Source organism: Dendrobates tinctorius, unplaced genomic scaffold (genome assembly GCF_039654945.1).
Source record: "Dendrobates tinctorius isolate UK_male_01 unplaced genomic scaffold, ASM3965494v1 ptg000107l, whole genome shotgun sequence".
Classification (NCBI taxonomy): domain Eukaryota; kingdom Metazoa; phylum Chordata; class Amphibia; order Anura; family Dendrobatidae; genus Dendrobates; species Dendrobates tinctorius.
The window spans coordinates 21049987-21072540 of NW_027361775.1; the positions used below are offsets into that span (position 1 = coordinate 21049987).

Genomic DNA, 22554 nt, shown 5'->3' on the forward strand with positions numbered 1-22554 from the left:
GAAATAATGGCGCTATATAAGCGCACTTCCAACATAATTAGCACTTGGATTCTACGCTAGGTTTCTCATGATGGGCATATTAGTTCTATAGGACTTGTGCCACGTTTGGAAATTATCCCCTATCAATAGAATAATATATAAATATAATTACTGGGGGTCCGACTGCTGAGAGCCCCACAGAGAACACAGCTCTGAAGAGCCCCATTTGATTGGAGTGAAGGTTGAGCATGTGTATCTCTTCTCCATTCAGTCACTATTCAACTGGCAGAGATAACAGCTCTATACCCAACTGTCTCCGCCCCAGTGGTTGGCCTCCCAGTAATCTGGAAGCTATCCCCTCTTTTGAGCATAGGGATTAACTTCCAAACTTGGCACAATCCTTTTAAAGACTACCATTCAGCTGTAAATACTTCCATTTCCCATTTCTAATAATGAAACGTCTGCAGTCAATCTTTGTGACTGCAGACTTGTGAATCCTCACATCACTGTGAGGATTCTTTGGTGTCAGCGGTGGGGATGGATGGTCATATGACCACGAGTATGCAATTTGCAAACTTCCTGCCACATTCCAACTAGAGAGTGTCCAGCCTCTCAATTCGCTTGCATTGAACGAGGTCATCTAGTGGGCACGTGACTGTATGTATGCATTGAGCTCCCGCTCCTGGTACTAGCACCAGTGATTACTAACAGCGCAATGTGAAGATTCACAAGTCTGCAGTTGCAGAGTGACTACAGACTTGTAGCTTATGATCGTACAACCCCGTTAAGCCTCCGATACACAGTGGGATACTTGTCAGCTGAGTGATCGTTCAGCCGACAGCTTCACCTTGCTGCTATTTTTTTTTCTCATGCCGATTCGCATGAGAATTGTAGATCTGCATTGCCCTATAATATGAGATTGGTCCAAGTGCTGTCCCATAAAACATCAGGTAGCACTCATCCAAGTTATACGCTCGTGTAAGCGAGCCCTTAATTACAAAAATCTCACCTACCTTGTAGAACAAAACAGGCCTGTATATCAGATGGGCATCTGTCACCACTCTCCCTTAAGGCCCCGTCTCACTAAGCAATCTCGGTAGCGAGATTGCTGCTGAGTCACAACTTTTGTGATGTAACAGCGATCTCACCAGCGGGATTGCTGTGTGTGACAGCGATCAGCGAGCGGCCCCCCTGCCGGTATCGCTGATCGCTGCAAGAAATCTCTGGACATTTCTTTGGTCGCTGGTCTCCCGCTGGCCAGCACGCATCGCTGTGTGTGACAGCGGGAGACCAGTGATCAGGTGTAAAAAAATAATAAAAAAAATAAAAAATATAGTTATTCTCACCTTCCGATGTCCCGTTCAGCCATCCTGCCTCTCTCCACGCTCCGGTCCCAGTGATCCTTTGCGAGAATGACCGCGAGACTTTGTTATCCCTCGAGACCGTGACATCTCGCGGTCATTCGTGCAAAGGCTCACTGGGACCGGAGCGTGGAGCGAGGCAGGATGGCTGAACGGGACGTCGGAAGGTGAGAATAACTATATTTTTTATTTTGAATCTATTTTCTACAGCGATAGCCAGCGATGCCGGGCGCTCGGCATTGCTGTGCTGATCGCTGGTGAAGCTGTCTGTGTGACAGCTCACCAGCGATCACATAGCGATTTACTAGCGATCCTGACACCTTGATATCGGTGTCGGGATCGCTGGTAAGTCGCTTAGTGTGATGGGGCCTTTAGTCAAGGCTCACACAGGCGTGTTTCACAATCTGCAATTCCTCAACTGGCAGCAGGTCTCCTGACCTGAACATATAGCCTCATAGGCACATATGAGGCTGTACGTTCTTGTGGAGATTTGTTGTCAGACCAGGCATTACGGTCCGTATATGAGCTGTCAAATACAATTTTGTGAATCCGTGCTTAGCAAGGCGATGTGAAGCAAATATTTATTTTCATCCTTAATGTCTCTATATTTATTTTACTAATATAATAGTTTTTCTAATATGGTTTAATTAAAAAGTCCCCACTCTTCGCTCTTTAATCAAACTGCTTTTTTTTTTAAATGTATTTCTGTGTTGATAACGCTTTGTTTTAGAATCCCAGTGCACGCTGGGTTACTCAAACGGGACGTCATCAGGGGACAGAGGCTGTGGTCACTGCTACAGCTTCTGGCCGCACAGTGAAATGTGACATCATCATTGACACCATTTATGGGGCTGGACTAGTCCCTACTTTACTGAGCGTGTGTCAGTTGTCAACTTGTACTGAGCATGTCAGAATTATCTTCTTACTGTGCAATATTCTTCTCCATGCACAATGACGTTGCACTCCCTCGCTGGCTCATTGTAAGGATAGAATGGCAAGCAGAGACCATCCCCGCCCCCGAAAGAGATGTCTGTCCCAGGGGATGGGTTAATTTCTGCTTGCCAAGTCCTTTCTTTACAGTGCACACTAACAGTGCACTCTGTTGCCGGCTTGTCACTTCTAATTAAAGCTAGCGAGGGAGTGCACTGTCACTGTACACTGAGATGAATATTGCACAGTGAGAAGGGAGCTTGTACTGAGCATACGTCGGAATTTACAACCAACGCATGCTCAATAAAGCAGGGACTAGCATGGCCCAGAAATGGACATCACTGATAACACTTTGTTCCAGGGTAGGGGTAGGGGTAGAGGCTGCTGCAGTGACCACAGCCTGTGAACTCTGATGACATCCCGTTTGAATATCCCAGCATACACTGGAATTTCTACAATGAAATGTTATCAAAACGGAAATAGGTAAAAAAATTAAAAATAAAACAGATTAGAGAGGGAAGGGTAGGGACTTTTTAATTAAATCATATTTGAAAAACTATTATAGTATTAAAATAAATAGACATTTAGGATGAAAATCAATATTAGTTTTTCTGGCCAACCCTTTAAACATGCACTTTCAGCTGCCCAAGAAACTTTATATTTGCAGGTATTTATTACTCGCTTTTCTTTGTTTAACGATTGTATGTCACAATTTATTTTCTCTAAATCATTCATGAAGCATGATTGATAAGCAATACCATTTTAGTTGATAGTTTTGTGCATTTATACTCAGCAGTTATTGCTAGAGGCAGAGTTCCTCCCTTCTACATAAAATCTTATCAGTAGCAGCTGCCATCTCTTATCTCAGGTAATGTAAAAATCTGTCTTCATTGAATACCGATTTGATCATAATAATACTATTGGCAAGCACCTTGCAGTAGCTTAGGTATCCATGATTAGGACCACTCATACAGTGACAAGTAATTAGTTAGATGTTAGTGGTCATAACCACGGATACCTAAGCTACTGCAATGCTCAGCACATGGGGTAAGCAACATAACGAATCAGAAGAACTTATACAGTTCTAATTGGAGGTATTTGCTAACATTATTATTATTACACCTACTACATATTGGGATAGGATCTTGCAGATGGGAATACCCCTTTAATGATCAGTCTAAGAGGAGAAAAAAAAAAACAGATTTCTCTGATAAGATGTAAGGCTAGTTTCACATTTGCGTTTGGAGGAGCTGCGGAGGACTGTGGATTTCCTCCGTGAAGCTCTGCCCCCTGCCGCGCCTCCTCCGGTCAGCCCCGCCTACGTCCGCATACTTCTGCATATCTTTAATATTGGGTTTGTAGGTCGTACGGATGTATGCGGATGTCTCCACATGCGTCGACGACGCGGCGACCGCATCAAATTCCAACATGTTGCGTTCGACGAGGGTTGCCGCATCGTCAAGACGCCTCATGCTGAGGCATCCGCATACATCCGGACGACCTGCGTACCCAATGCTAAAGATAGGGTACGCAGGCCGCATGCAGAAGTATGCGGACGTAGGCGGAGCTGACGGAGAAGGCGTGGCAGGGGGCGGAGCTTCATGGAGGAAGTCCGCAGACAGCCGTAGCTCCTCCATACGCAAATGTGAAACTAGCCTTATACAATGTGTCGTCTTTTCATGAGTACTACTGATTTATGAAATAAAATTTAAAACGAGGTTTAGTTTTAGATCTGTTTTATATCCTTATTGTCCTTGGTAATGGAGCCAGTCAGACTAGACTTTTCATTTGATGCTATGCAATTCCAATGACATACCTCATTTTTTCACATTTGTAATTACTACTGTATGTTCACACGACTGTTCTTTCAGTCCCTGTGCACTATGCACTGCGCACTGAAAGCACATGGACCATTGGAGCCTATATGCTAGTGCACATGGGCAATGTTCCCAGCCTGCACCTTTCTTCACAAACTACACTAGTGCATATAATAATAAGCAACTCCTGCACCTGTACGTCATGTGCAATTTGCAGACACGACTGGCCCACTAGTTCAGTGCTTGTCTGAACGTAGCCTTCATTCATACATCCGTGTGACCCTTCCATGTGAAGTTTGCTTTGTCTCAGATGGCACACTGATCCATAGAGTTTGATTGATCCAGATACAAATCGGTCTCTGATCTGTGAGCCTCAGAGCATGTACTATTCTCATTCGTTTTGCAGATTAGGCTATGTGCACACGCTGCGGATTCACCAGCGGATTTTTCCGTGCGGATCCGCAGGTAAAACCGCAGGTAAATTGACCTGCGGATTGGCCAGTGGTTTTCCCCTGCGGTTTGACACCTGGACAACAATGGAATAGGTGGCAAACCGCAGCGGAATCCGCAGAAAGATTTGACATGTCAAATCTTTCTGCGGATTTAAAACCGCAGCTTTTCCGCAGTGAAAAAAACGCAGCATGTGCACTGTGGATTGTAAATTCCATAGACTTACATGGTACTGTACACTGTCTGCGGAACTGGTGCGGATCCGCAGAGGCCAGATCCGCTGCGGATCCGCAGCGTGTGCACATACGCTAAGACTCTGCCATTATACTGTGTTCCAAATTATTATGCAAAAAGAGTTTAGGAGTGATAAGGTTAGAATTGTTTTGTTTTTCATTTAAACTCATTGATGGTGATGTGTGTCAGGGCTCTTTATATCACTGAAAGCAATTTCAGATACCTGTGCAAATTAGTTTGGCAGGTGTGTCCAAATAAAGGCAAGACTACTTAAGAAGGCTGTTCCACATTATTAAGCAGCCTACATTTTTTGCCAAAATGGGAAAGAAAAAGGATGTGTCGGCTGCTGAGAAGCAACAAATTGTGGAGTATTTAGGTCAAGGCATGACTACAATCAACATTGCCAAGACACTTCATCGTGATCATCGCACAATCAAGAAGTATGTAGCTGATTCCCAGCACACACGTGTGCGTGCTGATAAGTAAAAATTGAGGACTCTTTCCAACAGGCAATTGCGTCAGGTTAAAAGAGCAGCTGCAAAAATACCTTGTCATAGCAGCAGACAAGTTTTTGAAGCTGCTGGTGCCTCCAACGTCCCCCAAACAACAAGATGCAGGGTCCTTCAGAGGTTTGCAGCTGTGCGTAAGCCATCCTGTCGACCACCTCTATCCACTGCACACAAGCAGAAACGGCTCCAGTGGGCCAAACGATACATGAAGACTGACTTCCAAACTGTTTTGTTCACCAAGGAGTGCCGTGCAACGCTCGATGGTCCAGATGGATGGAGTGGAGGATGGCTGGTTGATGGACACCCCATGAAAACACGGCTAAGGCGCCAACAAGGAGGAGGTGGAGTAATGTTTTGGGCTGGAATCATGGGGAGAGAGATTGTCGGCCCCTTTAGGATCCCTGAAGGGGTAAAGATGAACTCCATAATCTATGTGGAGTTTCTAAAACAGCACTTCCTGCCCTGGTTCAAGAGGAAGAACCGTGCTTTCCGCAGCAAGATCATTTTCATGCATGATAATGCACCGTCTCATGCTGCAAATAACACATCTGCATCTCTGGCTGCTATGGGAGGACAAACTTATGGTGTGGCCACCATCTTCCCCTGACCTCAACCCCATTGAGAACCTCTGGAGCATCATCAAAAGGAGTGTCTATGATGGCGGGAGGCAGTTCACATCTAAGCAGCAGCTCTGGGAGGGTATTCTGTCCACATGCAAAACAATTGAAGCACAAACCATCCAAAAACTGACAAATTCAATGGACGAGCGTGTTCAGGAGCTTCTTTCGAACAAGGGGTCCTATGTGCAAATGTAACATCACCTAGAATAAAGTTTTGACTTGAAAACTGTTTTATTTCATTTTGTAATAAGCTGATAATGCTTATAATTTCACAATTGACTATTTTTTTGTTCAAAATAAAAATAAAAAGGTTGAAAACTCTGCTGTGCATAATAATTTGGAACATGCATTTTGAGTGTTTCTTATTTTTAAAAATATACTGTATTCATAGGCAGTTTGTTCAAAAACATTGCAATTATACTAGAATATTAGATGACTGGAAAATAACAATGACTGCAATTCATATAGGTAATTTAGAGAAAATATGAGGAAATATTTTTTGCATAATAATTTGGAACACAGTGTAAAGTCTATGGGGATCTATTTAAATCTGTGAATGGGTTAATGTGTTCCCGTATATAAAATTCTGAGCAGAATTTATTTAGGTTGTAAGTGGAGATCATTAAGTCACTGGTAAAATCTAGATTGTTCTCGCTCTGTATACACAGCAAGCTGGATTTTTTCGGAGGGAGCGTTGTTCCCTGCTGTCTCTGGCTCCTCTTGCTTCCTGTATTCCCAGTCTTTCTATTTTGTCTTTTCACTTTTCATTGCAGCCGGAAAAATCTGCTTTTTGTTTTTGTGGGTGCAAGATGGACACTGTGGTCAAGTGGACGTTTCTCGTGTTACTGTGGTGAACAGTCTGCAGGTGTGGTCTGTGTGCAGTTTTGCGAGGGGTCCTCCTCCACCTTTCTCCTTATCCAGGAGTGGCTACAAAACACAGAACAAGTGTGAATTTTTCAACTATATTTGTTCTGTTTGTATATTTCATTTCTTATTTTGGGTTATGAATAAATATTGATGATCCACTGACTTATATGTAAGGCCTATGTCAGAATTCTCAAATTTTCATGTTCCCAAAAATGTCATTTTTCACCATGCATGTGTCATCCTTTTTTCTTCTATGCCTAAAAAGCTGATGGAGGTTCCCCAAGCTACTCCTAGATTTTGGTTGGCATTCGAGATTCATCAACAATCAGATCAGAACTCAGATCTTTGTTGTTTATTTTCATGTACAGATTTTCAATGAGCAAACAACTTATGACTTATGAAAAGCGCTATAGAATCTGAGTGTGTCATCTGTAAAAAAAAACAAAAAAAACACTAACAGCACATTAACATTCATGTGCAGCAGAAAGTAACCTCATATATTTAAATGCAGTCTTTGGAATTGGTATGTCCACAGTTGCAGTCAAATTTCCATACACAATAGTACGAGATGCTATTGTGTTTTAAAGGGAATCTGTCAGCAGAATTTCATCCCCAAAACTATTTATATGTGCACATAAATCTCTTTCATAGACAAGTCCAGAGATATCTTTACATTGGCAGTCTGTTCCTCCATTACTGAGAAATCAGCGTTTGAATTAATATGTAAATGAGTCTGTAGATCTGATTGTCATTCCATCTCTATTCCCCACCCAGCACCATCTTCTCCTGCTTGACTGACAGCTTCTCTGCTTTGTGACTTCATGCAAAGGAGAAGGAGGAGGGCATCTGGGCGGGGAATAGAGCTGGCATGACAATCAGATCTACAGCCTCATTTACATATGAATTAAACATAGATTTCTCATTAATGGAGCAGAGGACTGTCATGTAAATGTATTGCTGGACTTGTCTTTGAAAGAGCTACATGCACATATATATATACACTGCTGAAAAACTGAAAAGAAACACTAAAATACCACATCCTAGATATTAATGAATAAATTATTCCAGTTGCAAATCTTTATACATTACATAGTGTAATGCATTGAGAACAATAAAACATACAAATGAGCAATGTAAATCAAAGTGAATATCCCATGGAGGTCTGGATTTGGAATGATACTCAAAATTAAAGTGGAAAATCAAATTACAGCCTGATACAACTTCAGTGGAAATGTCTCAAGACAAGGAAATGATGCTCAGTAGTGTGTGTGGCTTCCATGTGCCTGTATGACCTCCCTAAAACTTCTGGGCATAGTCCTGATGAGGCAGCTGATGTTCTCCTGAGGATCTCCTCCCAGACCTGGATTAAAGCATCAGTTAATTCCTGGACAGTCTGTGATGCAACATGGCACTGGTGGATGGAACGAGACATGATGTCCAAGATGTGCTCGATTGGATTCAGGTCCATAGTATCAATTTCTTCATCATGCAGGAGCTGCTGACACACTTCAGCCACATGAGGCCTATCATTGGGGCGTTGAGGTGTGCATACAACCGGAACTCTCAGTGCTGTGAGTGGTGACTATAAATGCTTCGGGCCCGCCTGCATGACTGAGAGCCGGCTGCTCCCGGGAGAAATGAAGATAATTTTCTCCTTGGTGCTGCACTTTCAGTACAGCAATCGGGCTCCGTCTTGCAGCAGATGAAATAAATGAACTGACTTGTTTTCTAAGACCATCCTCATACATTGAATTAGTGATGCCTTTTTTTTCTAGTAATTTTTCAAAAACGCAGTAAAAACTTGGCAAATTGACAGTGCTTTTGGAAAATCATGACAAAAATAAAACACATTATCGAAAACGCATTGTGTGAACACAGCCTTATATATCCCACTCCCTGACTGATTAAGCTGCGACCAGATAGTCAACTATTCACCTCATCTGCCAGTGGTTTCGGTGTTACAGCTGATCAGCGTGTACACATTATAACACTATGATTTTAATGATATAAACCAATGAAGTTTCTATCTAAAAATTAGGGAAACCTGTCATCAGATTGTTACCGACAGGCACCATGAACCGGTCACTGGTAGCGCAATTGCAGCCTTGTATATTTTCTCCAAAATGCTGCGGCTCTTCAGAGTTAGTATACTATGAAAACTGCACGCACACACATAATAAATCCTTTGCAAAGTTAAACTGTTAAACATGGACAGTACTTGGATGCCATCCGTGTGCTGTCCTTATTTTTCATGGACTCATTGACTTGAATGCATCTGTGCTTCTGGAAAAATAAAAATACTGACAGCATCATAGATTATAGTGGGTATGTGTTCCAAGTGTGAAAAATACAGATAAAACCCATATGCTCAACATGGACGTCTTAGTGAGGCCTATCAGACCTGTCATTCAAATGGAGCGAAGAGGGAAGGTGGTTTTCAAAGTATTTTTACAAGAAAACACATGGCTACAAACGCACAGCCAGTGTCTGATTCATGCTGCATGTCGTTCGGGCAGCAGGAGTATGATGTCCAGTTCTCTAAAAGTCATATAAAGAGAACTGGAATATAATAGTTACACATTTTAGATTATAAGTTTCTTTTGTGCAAAGCACCACTCCAGCGGTTTGTTTTTCTTTCAGTGCTGGAGTAGAGCCATTAGTGTAAGTCCCCTGACCCTAGTCTTACACTCACCAGCCGCTGTTGTCTGTTCTTCCCAGTGCCACTCTGGTCCTGATCTGCCATCTTTTCACCACAGCTTCTGTTTGTCTGGACGTTAAAGAAACCGGTCATAAGCTCTCAGTGCAAGTCTATGAGAGTCTCCTTCTGGCTTTGTCCTGGCTCTCTTAGACTTATATTGAAAAAAACCTAAAACATATAAAATAAAATGAGCATGTACCCTGTAGTAAATCAATAAATAGCAATAGTTCATATAAATAACATAGGATACTTGGTTAACACTATTTTGATTCAAAATAAAGCGTAAAAGCCATCTCACCGCCACAAGCTTTATCCAATCAGGACAGTCCTATCTCTAGTATTAAAACCTCACCTTGTGTCAGCCGACCTCAGTTTAGATGGGGGCAGAGCTGGGCACAGGCCCAACAGTTCAGAAACCTACCCATGGGAATTTCTTTGGTTTTGCAAGACTTACATTGAGTAGTGACTTCTGGATCCCCCAGCAAACACTGGAGCGATCCGGCAGGTCACAACCTGCAGTAGACCGGAGTGGCACCGATAACAAATTAAGGCCGGGATCACACATGCGAGAAACACGGCCGAGTCTCACATGTTAATACCCGGCACTGCCGCCGGCACTCAGGAGCGGAGCGTGCGACTGCATGTATTTCTATGCGGCTACACACTCCGATCCAAGTGCCGGCGGCAATGTTGGATATTAACATGCGAGACTCGGCCGTGTTTCTCGCATGTGTGATCCCGGTCTTAGACAGCAGCTGGTAACAGTAAGGGTGCTTTCACATTGCGTTTTGCATCCCCGTTGTGACATATGTCTGACATCCCCAGCAAAAAAGAGGTTCGGATGCATGCGCCGACGGGGCCAATAAATTGCAATGGTCACAGCAAAGCGAACGCGCGCTCTGCTGTACACTTTTTATGGGATTGTACGCCTCCAGGAGGCAGACACTCAGACGCAGTCTACTACATCTGTCTGCCTCCTGTAGGCTTACGATCCTGAAAAAGAGTGCACGGCAGAGCGCACATTCGCTCTGCTGTGACCATTGCAGTGTATTGGCCCGGTCGGTGCATGAGACCAGACCCCTTTTGCTGGGGATTTCGGATGTATGCCCCGATGGGGATGCAGAACACAGTGTGAAAGCACCCTAAGGCTAACCGGCAGGGAGCTTAGATTAGTAAGTGACATCACTCCAGCGGTAACATTTTATTTAAAAAAGTACTCTGGAGTGGTGCTTTTATTTAAAAAAAAAATCCTTAAAAATGCCTTCGGCGACAAAAAAAATGTTTGCTTTGCACAATCAGGCTGTACAAGATTGAAGCAGTCGTAAGTGAGCTTTGTTCGGGCCCCTATTATGTTATAAGTTTAAGTTAGGAGATGTCCGTGTTATTTTATGAGCTCCTGCCCTGCGATGATCACAGGGGTCTCCCTTCCTTCCCCAGCTGGGTTTTATTGAGGTTCTGGCTCTGTGCCTTCTTTGACACAAAAGTCTTTTTGTACAAGGACACGTGGTCTTAAGAGTGTGCGAAGAGGTCTTGAATCGTTTGTTTTCATCTCCAGGAGACAGGATCCGGAGCAGCTTGTCAGCCTCTGAGAAATTCCTTCATCTGCCTCATTTTACCCCAACATTTACATTCTCATTCACTCCATCTCTGTTCTTCATTTTCTTTCTCTTTTCTCTAACCCATCACCTATCAATTTTTATTGACATAAATCAGTAGTACTCATGAAAATAAGAAACTTTGTAATGGATCTTATCAGAGAAATCCACTTCTTTCTTCTTGTGGACTGATCATCCATTTTCAAAATTCACAGTTTTCACTTAAAATCCGTGTTTAGTGAACACAGATCTTTACATTACTGAGATTTATCACAAAGTTGCTTGTTTTCATGTGTACTATTGATTAAATAAAAATTAAAACGACGATTACTGTTTAAGTGTTCTGTTCACACCTTTACCTGGATCCGGTGTTGTCAATTATGTTGTGTTTGTGCATAGAATTGATGCTTTTCTGTCTTTCTGCTGTGTGCTAGTCTGTAACTATTTAAGATTCAAATATTGATGTTCACTATTAAAAATGAGATTTACCAATCAGATTGCGTGCAAACAACTCTACTAAGCTCAACTCTAAATTCAGGGACACACAGTTTTAATGGCTACTGTCACCTTAAGAGGGATCAGTCAGGGGTTGGACCAGATGACCCAGGAGGTCCCTTCCAACTCTACCATTCTATGATTTTATGAATCCCTTAGTGATTACAAATGCTCTCTAGGATATCACAGTATCTAGCTGGCTGCAAAATGAGCTAACAATGAAACTGTCAGTGAGCTCCATTTGATAGCCGGGTTTGTAAGACTGAGGCTCTGTTCATTAAGATAGGCATTGTGCACGCCCGTTTTAACAAACGGGAGCTTTGGTTTAAGGTGCACCTTAATCATTAAGAGGCACGTACAAATACCATGCACCTTCATCAGAATGAACTCCAGTCTAGAACAGGAGTACATTTCTAGAGTTAAAGTGGAATAACTTTTCATGAATTTGCCAGGTGGGCTTGGTCACACCCTGCCCCACCCATGCTCAGTCCATATTGGCATAGCTAGCTGGAACTGGTAGAAAATGCCAAAAGTTGCAATATTTGCCATCCTGGAATTATCTCCCTCCCTATGACTGACTGACTGACAGGCAGAAGAAGGCTGTACTGCAAACAACCACCACAGATTGCCATAGCAGTGCTACAGGGTGTAATGACTTGCAAAAAAAAACACAAAAACAGCAGGTTTGCGGTGCTGGCACAACACAAATGTACATAGATACATAGCAAACTCAAGTAAACCACTGAGCTGGCCCCAATCTAACTGGTCAGTCAGCCTATAGTAACAGATAGGCAGCATCAATGAATACCAGTTCCGGGCCATCAGCCCATTTTTCAGTTACTGCCCAGTGTGCGCAATTCACCCTCCTTACAAGTGCGTGGACTGCAGACCTGCCAAGAACAGAGAACGTTCTGTGCACTGTGGCCATGCAGGTGTGCCAGAAATACAATGGGGACAATATTATTGCACCTATGCCAGTTTCCAGGTGGAACATAAATCACATGTTATGGCTCATGCCTTTTTTAGGCCATAATTTACAACTTTTTTTGTTTGTTTCTTTTTTCCCTGCTGCTCACACCTCTTTAAAAAAGTGTGGGAGCTTAGTGGAAGAGGACCGGGCAATTGGCAAATTTACTAAAATTTGTGCCAGAAAGTGACAAGAATTATAATGCAGATTTGACTTTCTGGTGTGCACGTAATTTATTAAGAATCTTGCCCTTTTAATGAATTAGGCGCCTCTTACTCCAGAATGCATTTTTTACTAACACCGGCATTAAGAACACCGGCCTTAAAGGGAACCTGTCAGCAGAAAAAACATTATCCTACAGAAATGGGGTTAATCTGCAGGTTAATAGCATTTAGTAACCTGCCCTTCGTCTGTACTTACCCGAACACTGCAGGGAGAAAATGAACTTTGTTGCCTCCGGCAGCATTTGGTTTCAGTCATGGGGCCATGAACAACCACAACATTGGCTGAGACTAAAACCCATCAGATCCGTTAGTACATTACACTGATCACAATGTAGGCCGCGTACTAAGAAGCCCAAGTCCCATTCAGGGTCCGTGTTTCTTTTCTCATTGCCCCTATGGCTCCATAAAGGGGCTGAGGTACTAAACTCTGGGTTATTGGTGGGACATGGCCACAATAGAAAACAATCCATTGGCAATTTGTAATTCAGAAGTGCAGGTCATGTTCCTTTACACGGCCGAGTGTTGTAGGCCTGACTCTGCTGTAATATCACGCCACCAACATTAATAATTGTAATCTAGGCGTGTTCTAGTCCTTGGGCGCTCAGGAGCCAACATCTTAGTACCCATTAATACGTCCCTACCGTAACACCATATTAATGCATCCCAACATTCCCTACTATTACAGCTTAGCAGGGCATTGCTCCCCGCTGACTATAGCGTTGTATGGCGGCACACCTCAGAGATTGCACTTCCTAGTGATTTGGCAGGAGATCAGGGTAGGAAATGCAAACTTCACAATGTTGACTCCTGTGAAAGCCGCGCTCTGTGTGCTATGCCAGTCCTGCCAGTCAGCCAGTGTAATGAGTGAGTGCCCTTATTATGTATGTGAATGTTTGCTCTTGTGTGCCCCTGGTCTGGCAGTGGTGCCCTTTTAGTGACTCCTGTGTTTCTCAGCCTACTGTGAGCTATCATGGAGCCTGATCTGGCAGTGGGTGCTTATGCCTGGCAGTGCCCACACTTTTTTTTTCAGCGAGAAAAAATTATGCAGTACACAAGACTGTTGTTCATTGTGCTGCCAGCTAAAATCTCAGTTTCCAGGCGGGTGCAGGGGTGTGCTTTCTATTAATACAATTCTCCCCTCATCCCGGCGTGGGAGCAGCTGATGTTCAATACAAGAGGAAAATTAATTCTATCTATCTACATGATCTACAATGGCTGCTCACTTAGCTGTATGTCATTCCTTACAACCTTATTGGCCACAGAATGTGACCATTTGACTATTGACATTGTGAATAATTCAGACATAGGGCTGATGACCACATTTAGGATGGAGTCACACATGCAATTTTTGATATCCTGTACTTTGAGCCAAAACAACAGGAAGTAGATTAAATAAAAGCAGCAAAAGTACTCAGTATCTTCCATAGCCCCACTGAGGATGAAAGAAGCAGCAGTCGAGGATGAGCACTTCTGATTCATTCAGCTGGGAGAGAAAAGAACCCTGTTCAGAAGTGTTCTCATCAGTCTGGCCGTCACTGCACCAATTTAGAAGTTATCACCTACCCTGTGGCTGAGTGACAGCTTCCTACTGCAATACCCTTTTAATGCATTTTTTGACACCTTATATCAGTAGGGAATTAATGCAAAGTGGAAGATACACATTAAAAAGGCTTGAACTTGCTAAAATATAGGCAACCTATCCAGTAACTCTACTGATGAGCAGTTTGCAGGGCCAGCCAGAAGTAAGCAATGTACAGAGCTAGGACAGCCACTTCTGTATACTGTGTAGTGGCTGCTTTCTGGTGCCGCAGATCAGCTCCTATTGAAGCAAATGAGAGCTAAGCACCTGTGTCCGGGAACAGCCACTACACAGGGTACGGAGCTGTGCTGTTCCAGCACAGTACACTGTTTACATTCAGTTGACGTCGCTAGCAACTGGTGAGTGGAGTGCTGGATCTCTGCTGATCCGATACTGATGGACAGGTCATCAGTATCTAAAGCAGGGGTCCCCAACCTGTAGCTCGGGAGCCACATATGACTCGCGGTCCCATGAATTGTGGCTCACGACTGTCTGCCAGCTTGGTGTGTTAGCTCCAGGTCTAGCAACAGGTAAAAAGAGAACATCTCAAAATGGTGGATTTTGTGTGTAGCCCAGCACAGAAGAGCAGATCTGGATGCACATACAGTATACTGTCTTGGGGTTTAGAGATGTTTTAGGTATGGTACACTGGAGGATGGTACTACCTGTTAGAGGAGATTCTTGGCATGTGACAGTGTGTTGGGAGTCCTTGATGGGAGAATACTGAATGGGGGGATTGTGGGAACAACCCATGGATCTCAGTGTACTGCTTTGGAGTGATTTCTGTGGGAAAGCTTTGGTTATGATTATACCTGTAATGGGGGCTCTGGTTGACACTACTTTGAGGGGGGTGGGAGCTGGATGTGGCTTGCGACCCTCTCTGTGCTGAATGTGGCTCTCAAGGTCAGAAAGGTTGGGGACCACTGATCTAAAGATTGGACAATCAATCTAAGCTCCACTGAATTAGCAACAAGTATCCAAATATGAATCTTCACTTTTGTAGTTGACTATTGATTCTTGTAGTAAACTATGGAGCCAAACGTCATTGTCCGCCCATGGCCTCTTTGCAGGAGACAGAGAGTACTTGCCTGTGATTGTCACTAGAGAACAATGTAGAAATGTGTTGTTCTCATCATACGGGTATGTGCACGGTGCGTTTTCAGACGACTGACGGTGACCTCACAGGTCGTGTATGAGGGCACCATGCCCTGCATGCACAGTGTGCAGGGGATCATCCATGTGGGATACATAATCCACAAGGGGTGGACAGAGTGTTCTTGTACTAACAATTACTCGCACTGTGTAACTTTATTATTTCAGCTGAGAGTTTTTTACTTTTATTGCTTTGGCTGATTGCCTGGGTTATTGGATTGGCTGCTCATATTCACTACTTATAATATATATATGGGAAAGACACGGCTAGCTAGCCAGATTGTTTTAGGGGCAGCTTTCTCTGCATCCGGATAATGCAAGGTGGCAGTCACTCTCAGATTAATAAATCTATAAATGCATTTCCAAAATCCGGGGAAGCCATAAGACCTGCAGTATTTTTTCCCTGTCAGCATTTGCATGTTCGTGCTTTCATAGTGTGATTTGTGCAGTAGGCAGCGGCAGTCAGGTGAGGAGACGGACTAAGGGATTGAGAAGCAAAGCACAGCTAATAATAATAATCCTGCAGTAAACGGCATTCCTTTGTAGCTGAGACTCCACATTTATATAATGTGCTTATATTGCGTCTCCTGTACAGAGGCCAGCAGGGGCTAATCTGCCATTACGACTCTCAATAGTAGAAACTAAAAGAAAAAGAGCGCAATAGGGTCTTACCCGAGAAACTGAGAATGTAAATTAATTCGTTATACTCACCTTATGTCGGAGAGTATCAGACATAAAGGAACAAAGGTCAGCTTGCTGCAGATCCAAATGACCACGCCGTGGTCATAAATCATCAGATTCAAAGAAAAGAACTTTTATGGATTAAGCGTGCGCTGCCAGACCATCACTCCTCACAAGTGGTGTGCTTTATACATTTATTCCCTATTGGGAATAAATGTATAAAGCACACCACTTGTGAGGAGTGATGGTCTGGCAGCGCACGCTTAATCCATAAAAGTTCTTTTCTTTGAATATTGCGACTCTCAAAGTATGTCAAGAATAAAATGTAACATCACAGGACAGAGTGATTTACTCAGTACGCTGGGTTCATTTGTACATCCTGACTACTTTCACCTGGTTAAAAAGAATCTGTCACTGTTTTTGCTACCTCATCCTAATGTAGAGGTATAGACACGGATTCCAGAGATGTATCACTTATTGGGCTGCTTGTTGCAGTTTTGATAAAATCACTGTTTTATGTGTTGTAAATCTAGCAGTTCTCCAAATGCTGAGCTCTGTATAACCCCGCCCACATCAATGATTGGCAGCTTCCTGCCTATGCACAGTGTAAACAGAAAGCTGCCAATCAGTGGTATTGTGGTGGGGTTATACAGAGCTCATGAATATGGAAGACTGCATGGCAGCAAGTTTATTAGTCATCTAGTGATAATCTCCTACTGATAAATTAGTATATTTATTTTGAATGAAATTACAACAAGTAGCCCAGTAAGTGACACATTTGTTATGAATGAGTCACCGTAGGAGGCAAAAACAGAAATACTAGCTAAGTCCAGAAAACCAGAGAAGTTGGCAGCTATCGGATTGCAGACCCCTGAACCTATCAACAACAACTAGCAGTAGCCGTGGGGGGGTTCCTACGGTGCCCTAGACCCCTCGATCACAGCCGGAGAACTAAATAGCCTAAAGACAGAAAGGGAAATCTAAACTGCCCCAGAGCAGACCCCAAAGCAATAGGCAGCCCCCAACATATAATGACGGTGAAGCAAGATGAAAAAACACTAACACAGATAGAAAGATAGGCTGAGCAAATGATGGGGCCCAAGCTAACTAAATAGGACAGGATAGAAAAGCTGCTGTCTGCAATCCGCAAAAACCCTATCAAAACAAGAGCCAACAGACTGATCGGGAAAAAAGCCCTGAAGACGCTAGGCTTCAAAAAGACTAAATCAGTACTCAGGTATTTTCTGAAGACAGAGCAAAAAGGAATTCAGCTCACCCCAGCAGGGAATGGCAGAAATCCAGAAAAACAAGGCAAAACAAAACCAAAACACAAATGCAAAAAGCAGAGCAGAAAACTTAGCTTTTGAAGAACAGGAATCAGACTGGTCTCCTAGAATCCCTCAGAGAAATCACCAGCCAGGCAGAAGGGCGTCGGCTGCCTTATATCCAGTCAGCAATTCCAGTCACCCAGTCATCATCATCCTGCTCAGGTGCTTGGTAATCAGCCTCACTACCCTCCTTCACCAGAAGAGGGAGTTCATCAGACCTCAATGGTGAAGGGGAAAATGAACTCACAACACACATTGCTGGAATCATTGTCTCTGTCCCTACATTATGTGGCTCACAGATTAGATGGCAAAGACCTTATAATGGATTCCCTATCCGGCAGGCTGCACAGGGGAGGCGTCCACAATCATGCGTAAAAGAGGCTACTAAATGCAAATAGTGAAATGTCCAAAAACTGTCACACAACCTATCAATGACCATGCACACAATTTCACACTGACACTTTTCTAAGCAAGAAGATTTCAGAGCAATATTGATCTTTCAGAATCCCTAAACATTGGGCCATAAGCTGCGGTATATTATTATCAGTACGGTGAGTATGGTCTGTTTCGTCGTCATAAACCCTATTATTATTGAAATGTGGATTGATGAAAGGTTCTGATCGGGGCTGGGCTGTTGAGCAGTTTTTTCACTTTGGAGTCCTGCAACTTCTGCATGTAATTCCCATCCGGATGTGTATTAATTGCATATGAAAATTCTGGTTAGAAGACAATCTCTTAGATTAGGTATGTAGGCGCTCAGGCTGACGGGCCTTACCGCTGTCATGTTTTTCCAGGATGCTTATTTTCCTGAACGCAAATGGAAAATGTAGATCTCCGCAGTGTACAATTGTTAGTGCGGTTTACCTTATATGCTGCTAGGATGGGCCTCAGGCTTCTTGCACAATATCTGTAGGACCATCGATACGATTACTTGTGTGACGGAGGGGTTTGTCATTATGGTGTTAACATTATTTCATTATTCCTTGGCTGCTTGTTGGTAAAGAAAAAAAAAAGTAAACCGACATGGATATTATGTGAAGGGACCACAGACTGGAGAGGGCATGTGTGCAATAGCCACATGGGCCTCTGCTCCTGGCTACGACCTCTCAGGGTCCTCAGACAGTAGCCATGTTGGCTCCAGCAGGAGTCTGATCCGTTGACATAGTTATGTCCCACGCAGACCTCGTTTTGCAGACCTACAGGAGTCTTTCTGAAGCTATGTAGTGAACACCATGCCCATTTCTTGGGTGGCCCTGCACTAGAAGCATGTACAGTCCTATGGTTGATGGTGGTTTCTTCATTCCTACTGTGCTCGGGAAGCTTTACTTCCAATGGAGGGTTTACTATAATGAAGTCTCCTTACCAAGTGAAAGCGATCTGTGTGACCCACAGTCACTGGAGGTTGTTATGTTTCTAGCATCCTTCACATGGCTATTACCAATTATGTAAGCTGGCTATAAATTTCCAGGTTCAGAAAGATCCCTATCTGGGCACATCAAGAAATCCCGCATTACTGACAGGTTGAGGTGATAACTGTAGTGTGAGATAAGCCCCAGCTATAAACGTAATGTGTTATCACCACGTCGTTAATGTTTATAACTGTATTAATGAACTTCTAATGACCTTGTATGTTAATAAGAAGTGGTGGGACATTCCCACCACTGTGATTACATTTATTACCTGCTCCGATAGGGGCACATGATACTACGGTCCCTGGCATAAGTATATTTCAGGTCATGCTTATGTCCCAGGTTTCCAGATTGGCCGGTTGACTGCCCCGTCTACTATACGTCAGAGCACCCGGTATCTCATGGAAATAAAGTACGGTCCTTATAAAAAGTGCTATGAACATTGACTACGCTCTTTATTCCAGTCCTCTCTATCTGAGCTTTATTTACAACCAGTGACTGAAAACCTTTTGTGCTAATTTCCGATCATTTGCAGGGTTGTAGACCTGTTTTCAGCCACCTGACGTGGACCATATAGTTTCCATTCACTGACAGTGAGTAGACATCTTGGTAACTGTGAAATTGAAACACATAGGGTCCTGGAAACGTTTATGGTGGCTCAGTGGTTAGGAAGTGGACTTAGGGCAGTGGTTAGGCCTTGCAGCGCTGGGGTCTGGGGTTTAAATCCCACCAAGGGCAACATCTGCAAAGGATTTGTATGTTCTCCCCGTGTTTGCGTGGGTTTCCTCCGGTTTCATTCCAAACTCCAAAGATATATTGATGGGGAGCTTAGTTTGTGAGCCCCAATGGGAACAGTGGTGACTTTATCTGTAAAGTGCTGCAGAATATGTCGTTATTATAGAATCATAATTAGCTCTTTTTACATAAAGTAATTTTAGTCAATTGTTACTATAAAAAAGGGCAAAAACAACCCCAATTGCATTTTTCTTTCAACCCTTCACAAAAATAAGAGTGACAATAATATAATAAGAAATAGTTTTATTAGTGCTTATGTCATATTAACAGTTTGGACCCAGACTTCTAAAATGTTTAACTGAAAACGGATCGTACATCGAATTTCCAGTGCATTTGGAATTTGCTTTGATGTGTCATTTCCCATAAGCTACCACAGGGGGGAGCTCTTTATCAGCCGACACTTATTTCACTTTCTTTATACTGCAGACCACTCATAAATAAGAACAGAAAAACTATTCTACAAATGTTTAATATTTTTCCATTTTTTACACACCGGATAAAAAGAAAGTTGCAAATACATTTTATGTTAAAGCAAAAAGAATGAGCATTGATGTTTCTTTTGTTTTTTTTCCCCTGAAAAAAATCCCACAGTAAATTGTGAGACTTTCAGTATGTAGAAATAAAGGATTGCTCCGTCACATGTTGAAATGTGAATGAGGCACAGAAACAGAGGAAGTTGGGGACCTGCAGCTAATTATAGTGTGTGTTAGTAGGAGGTACAATATTCCCCATAACTAACAAATGGAATAATGATGACACAAGTGTGTTACTTAAAATATAATCTTTATTCTCATAATATTAATTATTGTTAAAAACGTGAAGGAAATGAAAACGTACCAGGAGCATAGGAGAGCTCCGTTTTCTGAGGTAGCGGATCGGCAGAAATGGTTAAATACAAGGTAAAATGCTATGGCTTCCGAACACCTATGTTATTTGTTACAATACCAAACCTGATAAGGGTGATCCAAAAAGCACTTCTTACCATCCCAAGTAATCCTGCTGCCCCAATGCATGGTACACACACTGATCTCCTATAAAGTATACAACGCAGGTCATTCTGTCCTTTCCTAGATGTATGGACGCTACACCCAGGACCTTGGAGTTTATGCCAAAGAGGAAGCCGCGCGAATTCGGAAAGAAATAGAACATCGCAAACTAGCCAGAGAGGAACCGCCCCGGGTGGCAGAGCTGCGGGAATACGATGAAAGTCGCTGTGCCAAGTGTAGAAGTAAGTGTGTATGAAAGGTGTTTGTGCCCGGGTCATGGGCACTCCATATTTCTTCTAGGTATTATTTGTTTTCACTCATCTGCTGTTTTTCCTCCAGTTATGGACTGTTACATACAGTGGGGGGAAAAGTATTTAGTCAGCCACCAATTGTGCAAATTCTCCCACGTAAAAAGATGAGCGAGACCTGTAATTGACATCATAGGTAGACCACAACTATGAAAGTCAAAATGAGAAAACAAATCCAGAAAATCACCTTGTCTGATTTGGCAAGATTTATTTTGCAAATTATGGTGGAAAATAAGTATTTGGTCATTTACAAAAAGTTCATCTGGATATTTTGTTATATATCCTTTGTTGGCAATGAGAGAGGTCAAACGTTTTCTGTAAGTCTTCACAAGGTTGGCACACACTGTTTTATCACACCAAGCTGCTTGCCTATTGCAGATTCAGTCTTCCCAGCCTGATGCAAGGCTACAATTTAGTTTCTGGTGTCCTTCGACAGCTCTTTGGTCTTCAACATAGTGGAGTTTGGAGTGTGACTGTTTGAGGTTGTGGACAGGTGTCTTTTTATACTGATAACAAGTTCAAACAGGAGCCATTACTACAGGTAATGAGAGGAGGACAGAGGAGCCTCTTAAAGAAGAAGTGACAGGTCTATGAGAGCCAGAAATCTTGCAAGTTTTTAGGTGACCAAATACTTATTTTCCACCAAAATTTGAAAAATAAATCTTGCCAAATTAGACAAGGTGATTTTCTGGATTTGTTTTCTCGCAGGGTTTTGGTTTTTTTTTAAGTCCGCTATATGGTTCCAGAGATGGAAGCCTTTTTCTTTAATGCTAGTTTTTATGGTCTATATCAAGGGAATGTCTCTGACAGAGTTTTCTGTAGTACTCCTCTACATATTTACCCTGTGACCTATGATCTTTTGTTAAAGGCCATAAAAAGTAGCACCAAATAAAAAGGCCCATACCTCTGGAACCGTATGGCTTTTTTTAAAAAAAAACCTCGAAATACTCAGGGAGCTGTGTGAATAAAATAAGAAAAATAATTGGCCACTTTTGACCTGGTGACAGGTCAACTTTAAAGGAGAACTCCAATAGAAGTGCTAGACTGTTACCTCTCTACCCCCTACAGAGTGTCAAACTGATTTTCACCAAAGGCCACATCAGCATTATTGCCGAATTGAAAGGGACACTTGTAATTGTAAGGGCTAATGCAGCTGACCATCTTTGGGTAGTAGGGCTGAGAGATGACCCTGGGTAGTATGGCTAAAGGTCCTGTTACATTTAGCGATGCACCAGCGATCCGACAACGATACGACCTGGTCAGGATCGCTGGTGCATTGCTAAATGGTCGCTAGTGAGCTGCCAAACAGGCAGATCTCACCAGCGACGCAGCGATGCTTGGCGGTCGTTACTTACCTGTCAGACAGCAGCGATGATGAAGTCTTTCGCCTGCATCCATGCGTCGCTCGTCGGCGCCAGTGGGACTCCAGCGAGAAGAAAACGGCCCAGGAGGTTCTCGTGCGATCAGCGATATCCAGCGGGGGGGACCGGTCGGAGGTAAGTGTCACATGTAGCGAGATCGCTACCGATATCGCTGTTGCTTCACAAAATCGGTGACGCGCTAGCAATAT

At 43.1% G+C, this 22554-nt stretch overlaps 1 protein-coding gene across 3 annotated transcripts in view; it reads left to right on the forward strand.

Annotated features, from left to right (window-relative positions):
* CLCN2 (chloride voltage-gated channel 2) overlaps window positions 1–22554 on the forward strand; it is a 186969-nt gene that overhangs the window by 71088 nt on the left and 93327 nt on the right. For all 3 annotated transcript variants that reach the window (XM_073589223.1, XM_073589225.1, XM_073589224.1), the window contains exon 2: window positions 20762–20918. In XM_073589223.1, the coding sequence (XP_073445324.1) occupies window positions 20762–20918 (157 nt within the window). The remainder of the gene's footprint in view (window positions 1–20761; window positions 20919–22554) is intronic.